Source organism: Sus scrofa, chromosome 1, assembly GCF_000003025.6.
Source record: "Sus scrofa isolate TJ Tabasco breed Duroc chromosome 1, Sscrofa11.1, whole genome shotgun sequence".
Taxonomy (NCBI): Eukaryota; Metazoa; Chordata; class Mammalia; order Artiodactyla; family Suidae; genus Sus; species Sus scrofa.
In genome coordinates this window covers 16869925-16883251 of record NC_010443.5, presented here as the reverse complement: position 1 = coordinate 16883251, position 13327 = coordinate 16869925, and the positions used below count along the sequence as shown (strand labels likewise).

The following is a 13327-nucleotide window of genomic DNA, read 5'->3' as shown; positions in this document are numbered from 1 at the left end:
TGATTGCAGAAGTCCAGAGTTCTTTTGGACTTATAGGAGAGCCAATGGAGTCAGAAAGGGGGGTATGGTTTATAGTCAAATAAGTTTGTGTGGGTTAAAAAATATATATACTATCAGTTTTGGTTTTATATAAATCACCCATCATTCTACAATGATTTTATTAAACATGCTGTTTTTCATCTTTTATTTCTGTTTTTATTGCCCACTTCTTACTACTTTTGTACAACAAGCCCCAAAAATATTATGGAACCTCGCAGGGATACAACTGATGGTCTGGAGAAATTCAGACTATCTACAGACACCAATGAAATTGTTTTAAAAACTCAATTATCATTTATAAAACGAGGACCGCACTCTGTTATTGGTTCATCTATCATCCATATTCTCTATAAAGATTTGTTTTTCACCACTCATCTCCTAGGCTCAGATTCGAAACATGTCGGTACTGCATTTTGTGTGTGTGTGTGTGTGTGTGTGTGTGTGTGTGCATCCATTCATGTTCAAACAACTAAACTCCTCCCTATGCAGCAGTGGCATCTGAGCACATAGCCTTACAACAGAAAATCAACAGCAGCTACTAAATAACAATAATTCACATAGCAATGTGCAGTTTATAAAGCACTTGCATATAGAGGACCTCATGTGACTCTTACACAAATCCTCTGAAGCTGAAGAAGACACAGTCTTTATCTCATTTTCTAAATGAGGAAGCTGAGAATCAAAGAGTAGAACGGCTTGCCCCCAGTTAGCCAGTCCTAAGAGCCCGCAGTGATTCCAGCTTCTGTCCCCAGAACCGCCACAAACTCCATCAACCTGTGACCCTCCTAAGATCCTTTGTATTGAATCACTAATGCAGAAGTTACTGGGTAGTAAGTGCTTTTACTTATCTTAAAAAGAAAATCTAGGAGTTCCTATTGTGGCCCAGTGGGTTAAGAACCCTGCTAGTTTCCATGACGATGCGGTTTGATCCCTGGTCTTGCTCAGTAGGTTAAGGATCCGGCGTTGCCACAAGCTGTGGCATAGGTCACAGATGCGGCTCAGGTCTGGTGTTGCCTTGGCGGTGGTGTGGGCCGGCAGCTGCAGCTCCGATCTGACCCCTAGCCTGGGAACCTCCATATGCCGCAGGTGTCTATAAAAAGGAAGAAAAAGAAAGAAAATCTATAGGAGTTCTTTTGTGGCACAGCAGGTTAAGGATCCAGCATTGTCATTGTAGCGGCTTGGATTAGATCCCTGGTCCAGGAACTCCCACTTCCGTGGGTGCAGCCAATAAATAAATAAATAAATCTATAGATGATTCAACATATGGTGTGACTTTATAGAAATACTCCCCAAAATATTTCTCTTTTGTGAAGACTAATATTTCAGTAGCAGGTGGAACCTGCAAACACTAGAAAAATTCAACGAACACTTTAGACAAATGTTTAAGTGTCTGCAGTACACACTCCAGTCTTGGGAAACAGCCGTGTAAAGATAAAGGAAACTATATCTGGCCTGAACGCCCTCATCAACAGGGCCGGAGAGGCGCTTCCTATTGGAGATGTTTGTGCCGGGCCTTGAAGGGTAGCTGTTTGCGGTGGATCTGGAAGGGGGCATGGTGGGCGGGAAAGTATGACATGATTGCAGGCCCACAGGGGTGACGGCGCGGGAGCACTGGCGTTCGGAAGGCTGAGGGGCGGGCCGCCCACCTTGGCGCTGGCCTGCTGACCCTGCCTCTTGGAGCTGAGCCCCCAGTTCCTCACAGCCCAGTCACCTTGCTGCGCAGACAGTCCTGCCCATGGCAGGAAAAGCATCCGCAGCCTTAGATCTCTGTGCGGTGCAGCCTGGAACTGAATCACTCGTGCCCACCCCAGAGCCAGTGGCCAAGCGACGTTGCCAGAGGGCCGTGTGTCACCCCCACCCCCCAGGTTCCCTGCCCTCTGCCAACCCTGAGCACCACCCAGGGGCCCTTCCCTTCTTAACTGTGTCTCAGGGACACTGCCAGCTTCCCAAGTCCCTCAGGCCAGGCTTCTTCCTCTTGGCTTTGCTTTCAGTTTCTGCACCTAAGACCCTGGCACCCGCTGGGCCTGGGGTAGCTCATTGGCTCCAGTTGGCCCTGCCCGGTCCCACCAGGGGGCCGACCACCCATCTCCAGGCCCATCTACTGCCCTGCCCGACCCCCTAGAGGCCCCTCTGCCCACCAGCATGGCCTCCCCTCCCATCACCAGTCACTCCCTGACTCAAGGGTGAGCTGGCTGTGCTCTGGACGCTGCCTCTGTCTTCCTGGCCTCCCTCCCTGGGAGCCCTTGGGAGCGTCCGTGCAGAAGCTTCCCCGAGTCCCCACCTCCCACGCCATGCGCCCTGGGAGATCTCGTCTAGGTCCCAGCCTCATCTTCTGGAGAACCCCAGATACCCCCCAGTGTGGCCAGGCGTGGGGTGTGCAGTTTTCTGTCTTATGATTCATTTCCCCAGACGAGAAGCTGGCTCATGGCATCTGGGCGTGTGGTGGAGGTACCAGCATTCTTCTGTGTTTAGAGGTGAATTTCTTCTCCTCGGGAATGTGAGCACTTCTACTTTGAACAGTTTTGAGTCGAACTGGACAGTAATATGCTTTGCATGGAGTAAGAGTATTACTAAGGGTGGAATTAGTCACCACGAGTTTCAATTTTTGGACTCTCGTGGTAACTCTGCAAAGATGAAGATCTCCTAAAGCCTGGGCAAAGAAGATTGGAGACCTTCCCCAGAGGGTGGCAGTTGATCTTTTTCTTAAAGGCCCCGGGTGCTCCCTGCTCTTCCATGCCCCAAATGCCAAGGTCCCTACCCACCGCAGGGACTGAGGTGGTGCTGCAGAAAGAGCCCTGTGGAGAGAGCTGCAGAGCTGTCTTTGTGCCCTTGGCTCACAGCCTTGCCTCGCTGACATTCTTTGCTTATAAAGTGTACCCCCAGCTGCGGCGCAGTACAATCCTTACCCATTTTGCGTGACTCAACATTTTACAATAGAAGCTTCTATTTTTGTTCAACTAAATCTTGTTCAAATAAAACTATCGTTTCCTGTCTGTATTTTTTTTTAATATCTCAGACATTTTTATCAACATATAATGTCCTAGCTTTTCACCTCGTGCCAATGGTATTGGACTATGAGAAAACACAGGAAAAATGCGACTAAGCCTGTACACAGAAACCTGCAGTATTCAGTGGTTTCTTGTGAGCAGTTTATTTCATTGTTCACAAACCCATAGAGAAATCAATCAAATTCTCCATGGATGAGAGCAGGAAAGTTTTGCTTGTTGAGTGGGAGTTTCAGATACTCTGACTGGCAAGTCTCACCTCCCCAGTCTTCACATGAAGCTTCTCAGTCTTTCTGTTGCCTTGTCATAGCCAGCCACTACCAGAGCTGCTTTTCAAAACACGTTTGCCTGGAATTTCACCTTCCTATTTTTCAACTATAGTTTATACATTAAAGTAGCATGTGTCCATAATGAAAAATCAAATAGTACCAAGGACATAGAATGAAAAGCAGTCGTTTCCTATTGCATCCTTCTCCATCACAAAGTCGTTGTGCAGAGGCAAACACTCTGAACAGACTTAGCTGTTTTCTTCTGCTCATCACCGCACGAATTATAACTAGTAAAGCACAGGCTTGTTGTACTTTTATTGTTTTGTTGTCTTGATTTGTTTATTTGAAGCACTGTATAGTTCTCTAATTCCACCACTCTGATCTCTTCTTCCCGCCCGGCCCTTGCCCCCGCCTCTTACAAATGTGGCTGTATCCCCATTTAACGTAGACTTACTTAATGCTGATCCAAGTGGTACACCACCATCTTGTTTCATTTCTTGTGTAATTTATGGCTTTCCCTCGAATTGATTATCGCCTTGGTGTTTTTTGATTTGTTTAGATCTATTTATACCTATCGATTTTCCTATGTGCCATGAGCTCTGCTGTGTCAGTATTACTTTTGCTGTCTTTTCACTGTTGTTATCAGATAAGTATATCCATTCTGTTTCCCACCCCACCTCATCCCAGGACCACTCCCCTCCTCCCCACCCAGAGCTCTAATTTCCTGCTTCAGTGTGAGCCAGTGGCTCAGAGGCTCCCTGCACAGCAACTTCCCTTTACCATTTTATGGAATGTTTTGTACCCCCGGTCTCCTGAATCCCTCATATTTTATTTCTGGACTTAATAACTCATTTCACTCCAAGATACTCTCAAGGTGCTTCCTGATAAAAGGTACACGGGTAAATTCTTGGAGTCGTTGCATGTCTGAAGAGCTCAATGTTCTTCTCGCTCCTGTGATGGCCTGTTTGGCTGGGGATGGATTTCTTCACACCCATGCCCAGTCTTCATACCTGCATTCCATCTCCCCCTTTGTTTTCTCTGACTTCGTCGTTCCCTCTCGAGAGCCTTCCTCTTACTCCTTTAAGGAAAATTTACAGCCGCATGCCTCGGTGTGCTGTGTATTTAATAGATATGTTTAAACTGAAAACTCATGTTTTGGATTTCTGGGTATTTTTCTTATGACCCTTCTTTCATAATGTTATCACCCCCGTTTTCTCTCCTTCGTTTCTGGAATGCTGTTGGTCAGATGTTTCAACCCCTAGATGCATCCTCTGTGTGTGCTTTATTAGCTTTTCCTCTCTTAATGTCCATTTCTTCAACTTTTTCTCTCTGGATGAATTCCTCAATTTGTATTCCTTCAATTCAAGTACTCTTTTTTTTTAATCTTCATTTTTTCTTTTTGCATAATAATCATGTTCTTGTTTATTGCATACAACCTCACCTTCAATCTCTGAAAACTACACAGTGTTTTTTTTTTTTAAGTGTTTTCATCTAACATTTTCTCTGTTTACTCCAGGCTCTTTTTAATGGTTTTCATTGGTTTGGGCCTCGTTTTCAATCCAAAGTTTCTCCTCTGGTGATTTTTGTCAGAACTCCTCTTTGAGGATGAGACACTAAAGAGCTCCTTGAAAGTGCTGTGCAGGAGGGGAGGCTTATCAGCGCATGGATGCGCTTGGAATGATCAAACAGCAATAGGAGTTTCAAGGAACATTTGCTAGTGATTTCAGGTCTTCTTTTGTCTCTGGAGTTGATTCCATTTCCCCACTGAAGAATTCTCCAAACGTCTGCTTGGGGGATGGGCAGTGAGGTGGGGGTGGAGGTGCAGGACACATGTCTGATTGCTGGTGTGGGACCCGGAGCCAAAGGTCTGCATTGGGGTACCATTCACTTCTTTGTTCTCATTGGAGCCTATGCTCTCCTTTCTCTCCTCAGGGTTAGCCAATCAGTCGGGAGCCGCTGCCCAAATGCTTAGATCGTCTGCCTCTAGGCAGTGGAGATGGGGAAAGAGGCTTTGCGGGATACTTGGCTGTATGCAGATATGGAGCCCAACTGCTTGACCCTCAGACCACCTGCCTTGTGCCCAGCTTTCCCACCTGGGCTACCTGGTGCCACTACCTGCAGGCTGAGCTGACACTGATGTATGTCCCCCCTCTGCCACACCCAGGGCACTCCTCCAACTGCTTTCCATCTTCCAGATATTAGTGGAGGTCTTTCTTCCATTGACATCCTTCTCCAGTTCTTCATCCTTGTGATCTTGCAATCTTTTGATAAACTCATTATCCTGTGCTGTCATTTTAGTGAGGTTTTCGAAGCGGAGGTATTGAAATTATGTCATCAGCCCCCTGCATTTGGCTGAGAATGTCCTAACTACCTGACCTTTGAGGCTCTACACTAGTTTTGTTTTTATAGCTCCTATCTGGGTCTCTTATACATGTTTCTTTTCTTTTCTTTTCTTTTCTTTCTTTTTTTTTTTTTAAGGCCGCACCCACAGCATATGGCAACTCCCAGGCTAGGGTTCAAATCGGAGCTACAGCCAGATCTGAGCTGCATCTTTGACCTACACCACAGCTCACGACAATGCCAGATGCTTAACCTTCTGAGCGGGGCCAGGGATCGAACTCCCATCCTCATAGACACTAGTCAGATTTGTTTCCACTGCGCCACAGTGGGAACTCCCTGTTGTACATGTTTCTTTCGAGGGACGTCTGCAGAGCTGTGATGTGACTCGGGCTCCCATAGCACTGCCCTCTGCATCAGTATCTTGGGATTGCAGTACTGATGAAATTTTGAAAGCAAAACAAACAAAAACAAGGTCCCCTAATGGTAATTTATTAGTTAAACCCCTTAGGGTTTTTTCTGACTCATATTTGCTATGATGGGGCTCCAAATTACTACATTTTTAAAAATTACCTGGAACACAGATCAGGGCCATATTGGAGATTTATTTGATGGGAGAGAATATAAATTACAAGAACCGGTAAAAAGGCACTCCCATGGGAGTCCTGTTATGGCTCAGTGGTAATGAACCCAACTAGTATCCATGAGGACACAGGTTCAATCCCTGACCCCACTCAGTGGGTTAAATATCCAGTGTTGCCGTGAGCTGTGGGTCGCAGATGTGGCTCAGATCCCGCCTTGCGGTGGCTGTGGCGAAGGCCAGCGGCTACAGCTCCGATTAGACCCCTAACCGGGGAACCTCCATATGCCATGGGTGCGGCCCTAAAAAGACAAAAAAGAGGAGACCGTCTCATGGTCAGAGGAATCCCTGACCATCCAAAGATGCCATTCCAACCTGACTTGGCAGAAACATGCGCCTCCATTTCCTGTGCTGTCCGTGTCGTGTCCGTAATCTGATTCGAGGACACTGACAAAGGTTATCTCAAGCCTGGAGAGTCGAGGGCTGCGATCCGTGAACTCCGTCCACCCAGGACCAGGGGAAAAAGCAGCCCCTGAGAGGCTTTCTCGGCAGCAGCTGCTTTAGTAGCAGTAGCAGCGGCTCATATAACAAATGTTTCATGACGAAGGCAAACAAAAGCCAGCTCTGAAATTCCAGCCACGCCATGTCCAAGCCAGTTCAAAATCGTATAACCACTCCGTTCGAGTTTTTTCCCGTCTCTAAATGCATTCCATATGAGCCGTGGTGTGGGGACTGCTGGGATCGCCTGCATTCACTCAGAGGGCTGTTTGTAAAGCCCAGACTGAAAGGAAAGTAAGTCAGTGGGAAAACAAACTCAAGGAGAACACGGAGACTCAGGTGTGGGAGGTGTGTTTGCCTTCCCCAGCCAGGCATGCCCCCTGGAATGGGGCTGGAGGCTGGAATTCTTTACCCTAACTCCCCCCTCCCCACCCCTTGGAGGCCTGGAAGCAGGACTGTGCTCCGGTGGGGCCCCTGGGTCTGCATTGGCCTTGGCCGTGGCTGAACACCACTTCTCAAAGTGTGGTCCGAGGACCGAGGCCAGCCCGGAAGCTGCTCACTACTAGCCCATGATGAGATGAGGTGGCAGTTGAAACTTTGATGGTAATTTGGCATGGCCCTGATTATTTGTTAATCACTCCTTTTTATTGTAGCTTACAAAAGTATCCATCTGAGAGGGGGGACGGGGGCAAAAATCAGAGCTCTTTCGAGCAGGGGTGTTGTAGACTCTCCCGCTGGCTTGGGCTGCCCAGGTTGGCAAGTTGCAAGGCCATACAGTCAGCAAGACCAGCCCTAAGGCATTTGGGGTTTATGAGGCTCCATGATTCTTCCACGTGGTTTTGCCTTCTTGGCTTCAAAACTCAAGCTGCTGTTCCACAGCTGTCACCAAACATCCAAACTCAAGAAGTGACACTTTGAAAGGCCGCCTTCCTAAACCTGGTGCCTTGAGCTAAAACCTTTAAAAGTGGAAAGAATAAGACTTTTACACTTAGCAAAGTACCTTCAATTTATGTTGTCTCACTTCTTCCGCACAACCTGGTTAAGTTGTGTTGTAGGTTGGATTGTGTCCCCTCAAAAGGTGTTGAAGTCCTAACCCCATGTATCTGGAAACGTGACCTTATTTGGAAATAGGGTCTTTGCAAATATAATCATGTTACGATGAGGTCCTTTGGGGTTAGGATGGACCTAAATCCAAGGACTGGTGTCCTTATAAGGAGAGAAAGATTCAGAGACACAGGGAAGAAGAAGGCCACATGAAGGTAGAGGCAGAGATTGGAATTATGTTGCCACAAGGCAAGGATGCTAAACTCATCAGCAAGGATAGTCAGAAAGTAGAAAGAAACAGGGGAAAAATGGGGGGGGGGGTTCCATTGTGCTGCAGCAGAAACGAATCTGACTGGTATCCACGAGGATGCAGGTTTAATCCTGCCTCGCTCAGTGGGTCTGGGATCCGGCATTGCCATGAGCTGTGGTGTAGGTAGCAGATGAGGCTCAGATCCCGCGTTGCTGTGGCTGTAGTGTAGGCCAGCAGCTGCAGCTTCAATTCAGCTCCTAGCCTGGGAACCTCAATATGCCATCGATGTGGCCCTAAAAAGTAAAAAAAAAAAAAAAAAAAAAAAAGAGAGAGAGAGAGAAAGAAATAGGAAAGATTCTTGAGGTTTCAGAGGGAGCATGGCCCTGCTGACACCTTGACTTTGGACTTCTGACCTGTCCAAAGGATACATTTCTAGTTTTGCTTTGGGGGACACTGCACCCATGGCATACAGAAGTTCTTGGGCCAGGGATCAAATCCAAGCTACAGCTGAGACCTACACCACAGCTGCAGTAACGCTGGATCCTTCATAGCACCACAGCAGGCACTCTCATTTCTGTTGTTTTAAGCCACTCATTTATGGTAATTTTATGGCAGTCCTAGGAAACTAATACAAGTAGTAAAGCTCATCTCATTTCCTTACATTTCAACCAACAGTGAAGGAGGGTACCCTTTTCTCCATGCCCTCCTCTCCAGCATTTGTTATGTGTAGACTTTTAATGATGGCCATTCTGACTGGTGTGAGGTGGTACCTCACTGTCGTTTGGATTTGCAATTCTCTAATAATCAGTGATGTTGAGCATCTTCTCAGCCTATTGGCTGTTAGTATGTCTTCTTTGGAGAAATGTCTATTTAGGTCTTCTGCCTATTTTTCAATTGGGTTGTTTTTTTATTTTTGAGTTGTATGAATCGATTGTATATTTTGGAGAATAGGCCCATTCTCTGGGTTGTCGTCTCATTTTCTCCCATTCTCTGGGTTGTCGTCTCATTTTTTTTTTTCTTGCAGTTTCCTTGGCTATGCAAAAGCTGTTGAGTTTAATTAGTTAGTCCCACAGTTTATTTTTGTTTTATTATCATTATTCTAGGAGGTTGAGCAAACAAGATGCTGCTGCAATTTATGTCAAAGATCTTTCTGCCTCTGTTTTCTGTAAGTTGCTTTTTAAATAGAGCATTGAAGCAAGTTTTATTCCATGAGTATATCAAATAGTTTCATCGTAGAATTTTAGTTTTCTTGTGTCTGATTCTTTGTGTCCATTATTTTAATCTGATTTTTATTTGTAGTCTTAATACTTTTCCTGAAAAGTATCTCCAGCAGATAAGCACCATAAAAATAAAATCTTATTTTTGGAGTTCCCACTGTGGTGCAGTAGGTTAGGAATCCAGCTGCCAGAGGCTCAGGTCATTGTGGAGGTGCCGGTTCGATCCCCAGTCTGGTGCAGTGGGTTAAAGGATCCAGCACTGCTGCAGCTGCCTTGTAGCTCACAGCTATGACTCCAATTCAGTCCCTGGCCTAGGAACTTCCATATGCTGTGGATGTAGCCATAAAAATAAATAAATAAATCTTATTTTTTTAAGTAGGTCAATCAGTGAAAGACCTTCTCTTTAGTCTGCAGGCATCCTTTTGAGGAAGGTGTGTCCCTTTCCTGGGTGCTAACAACTCAGCTCCATGGCAGTTTTTAAGGGCTCAGAAGCATCCTGGTAAAGGCTCCCAAGGCCTCTTCTTACCAGATTCTTTTTCCGTGACCTGAATACGTTTTTCAGCCGTCTCACTAACATGCTGTAGTAGAGATGTTCTTTGACCCAATGAATGAATTATGCCCAACATTCCTCTTGCTCTGGGATCCTGTCTCTGATGGTCCCGTAAAGCCTCGTGGGGAACAGTTGTACAGAAATGTCACCTACTTTGGTAAAACATAAGTAGAGCCCATCATTCCCAGGAAGGAAATTTCCTGATGAGGAGAAACAACTGGGTCACTGGTTTAACAAACACCGATTTCGCACTTGCTACGCATGGGCCAGGCAGCATGTGAGCGCTTTATACACATTAACCCATTTGATAGTCGTGAGACTTATCTCTGTGGCTGAGTTCCTCCTTGCACTGCGGCCTCTGTGCTCCGCTCTGGGAAGGGTTGTGCCCACCTGGTTTAATAGCAGGCAAAGAAAGCTTCCCCTTGGACCTCCAGCCCAGTGAGCTAGATCTGGTCCTGCAGGAGAGCAGAGAGAAAGGCACAGAGATAGGAGCATAAACCTGGATAATTTGGCTGCTGACTCTTTCTGGCATCCCAAGGTTCAGAGCCAAGGAAAGACCTGGGGCTGGGACATTCCTGCAGCGGGGCCCCTAGTCCATGCTCCTTGCTCTTGTGGAGGGTGTCTCCCTCTTCCTGGGGAGCCCCATTCCCCAGCCTTCAGGTCCGTCCTGAAGACCATCCGCAATGATGGAGAGTATTGCTCGTGGTCTCTGGACATTGGGAAATGCACGAACCACAGTCTGGAAGCCTCTTCAGGGGTCGTTCCCTCCCATACCTAGAGACCCAGGTCCCTCTCTCACTCGTGCTTCACCATGGCCAGAATGGACCTTCCTCACTGTGAGCAAAGGGAGTCTCTCTTCTGCATCCTCCTGCTGCATCCTTCTAGTTAAATCGCCCCCCACCCCCGCCCCGGTGCCTGCCTCCAGCCTTCCAGGACCCCTGGATGCCATTCCTATACCCTGAATTGCCCTCTCTGTGCTCATAGACCTTGCCACCTGAAGCAGCCTCTTTAAAAAAGACCCATGGTTTGTGGCACACTCCCTCAGAGTCCTGATAAATAATTCTAGATGTGGGAAGGGATTAACAGCTGACAGTAACACAACTTGTGCTGCCCAGGGCCATTTCTAACAATCACGACAATAGCAGTAACTCCTAGAACCGTGCTTTGCACATTGTGAATATTCAACAAAAAGTTATGGAATTAATATTGAAAGCATTCTGTGTGGACTTTCTAATTTCATCCTCAGAACACCCCAATGGCGTAGGCACTTTCATTATTCCCATTTTACAGATGAGTACACTGAAGAATAAAGAGATATAGATGACATCCCTATTTTGTGAGGAGATTCCTTAGAAAATGATCATTTCACTTGCATTCTGTTATATATAAAGTCAACGTGATTTTAAAGAGCTTTTCAGAAGGAGCTGTGTTGCTTTATTCATCTCAGTTGAGTGCACTGGCAATAAAAGGAGAGGATGTGACCGTCAGTTGGTCATTAAGCCAATTCATTATTTTACGTCTTTGGCACTTCTTTCCATTATCACATCAGCAACTGGGACAGAGGCTGAGATCTTGATTGCCTTGGCATGTGGTAATAGGCTGTTTATGCCAGTCGCTCACCCTAGGTCCTGAGCACCAGGATTCGGAACGTAACCACCGCACACCCTGCTGCCTGTGGTTTAATGGGCTCCTCCTGCGGCTGTTAGTCCACTTCAAGGGAGAAATTGTTCATGGCAAATCCAAGCATGGGCCAGGCTGCGACGAACAAGGGCTTTTTGTAGAGGTGTGGGTTTCCACGAGCACCAGAAAACCATACCATTTCGAGGACTATCTGTTCTGCCCATAGGAATGGTTCTTAACCTGAAATAAACACCACGTGGTTTTCAGGAACTCCTTACACTGGCCCATCCCCAGCCAATCAGTATGAAAATATCTGGTGTGCCTGCCTTTTTTTCTGGAAGCAAAGTACTTTCAGATTTGCACAGATGTTCCCAACACCCCCAAACAGTGAAAATCCCAGTCTAGGTGTAAGGCCAGCTCCACAGGCCTCCCACGCTCGCGTTCCACACCCGCCCTTTCCAATGGCTGGGCTCTGGGAGCGCCTGCTCACTGGCCCCATGCCCATCCAGCTGGACTGGAAGCCCTACCACAGAAGAGCAAGGCCCATGGGCGTGAGTCTTGACACAGACAGGCCTGGCCTGATGGGGAATGACCAGAAGGACCATTGAACTGGCCTGGTGGACTGAGCTCGGCCATCTTCTTTGGAGCCAGAATATAATATCCAGCTCATGCTCCAAGTGGTGACGAAAGCTTGTGTTTGTTCAGGGCAATTTCCGGCTCGGCCCCACACCTAGACTTCCACGTTACAGCGTAGAATATTGTCTGCCTAACTATAATAGGGCATGTGAACTTGTTCCTGGCATCGACCGTGGACGATTAGCTTACTTTCACCAACCCAGAATCAGTCCCCATGGCTATCAACAAAGACCCCACAATTCCCAGAGTGTCTATAAGCAGATACCAAACCACATGTGTTATTAGTCTTGATCTTAGACCGTATTACCATTAACTTTGCTTTGGTTGAAAGTGGGCCCCATCATATTGTTAAAATAAAGTTTCACAGCTTTTAAGTGATGAGGGTACGTCACTTTTAAGATGTTTTTCCAGAAGAAAAGGTTAAATCCCAAATACATTTTTGGCTGAAGCGTTGGTTTTAATCGTGCAGAGTCAAAAACTGTAACTAAATTCCTCATAAAACTGAAATCAGTTTCATGAGGGTTCTGCTACACAGTTCCCTCTGTTCAGCCCAAGATTCCTGCTAGTCCCTAACCCTTAAGAAATATTAGCAGATGCTTTTAAAGTGCCAATATTTTTCCATTTAAAAAGACTCTGTTGTCAGTATCTGACTTCTCTTGACATACGGTAGCTTTTTGGGGGCCCCAATTATGGTTTCGTGGTTATAGACTCCTCTTTTCTCTGACTCTCTAGGATCCAAATAATCACCTACATCTACAGTTTTTACCTTTCTGGGTTTTGTTTTCCAGAGGTGATGACGGTGGGTGGGAGTGTTATCCGAATTCTGAATCCATAGGTCAGACTTAAGAGTAAACAAGGCTAGTGGCTTCCACGTCTCATCCAGCCATGGGATGTCTTGGTAACGTGGCATCTGCTACATGCCTGTGGCTCCAGCTCAATACCACCAGGGACAGAAGGCTGGGCCCCACTGAAGGGCAGTAACACATCTGGAGTGCTCCTCAGACGGATCCAAGTCGTTTTCCAGTTCGCCCAATAACGTGCTCAGTAGTCTGATGTTTTGGACACAAACAGCCAAAACTTCTTCCAATAACAAGTGCTGTGGGTATCAGATTAAAGTGGGGCAGGAAACGCTTGCAAGAAGGAATCCACCCAAAATAAAAAGACCAACATGCCAGCATCAAAGCCTTAGTGTTTTGTTTTGTCGTACAAAGTGGAAAAGAATCTTACCCCCTAGTGAGCACACATGGCTGAAATAATCGATGTCTCATGTCTCATCGACCGT

General features: G+C 46.6%; 1 protein-coding gene across 4 annotated transcripts in view; it reads left to right on the top strand.

Moving 5' to 3' along the window:
- UST (uronyl 2-sulfotransferase) overlaps positions 1-13327 on the top strand; it is a 297667-nt gene that overhangs the window by 254837 nt on the left and 29503 nt on the right. Inside the window, exon 8 of one of the 4 annotated variants that reach the window (XM_021087004.1) lies at positions 2449-3036. The exons of the other annotated variants lie outside the window; for them this stretch is intronic. Within the exon in view, the coding sequence (XP_020942663.1) occupies positions 2449-2540 (92 nt within the window). The 3' untranslated portion in view covers positions 2541-3036. Of the gene's footprint in view, positions 1-2448; positions 3037-13327 lie in introns of those variants that run through there. 4 annotated transcript variants of the gene reach the window in all.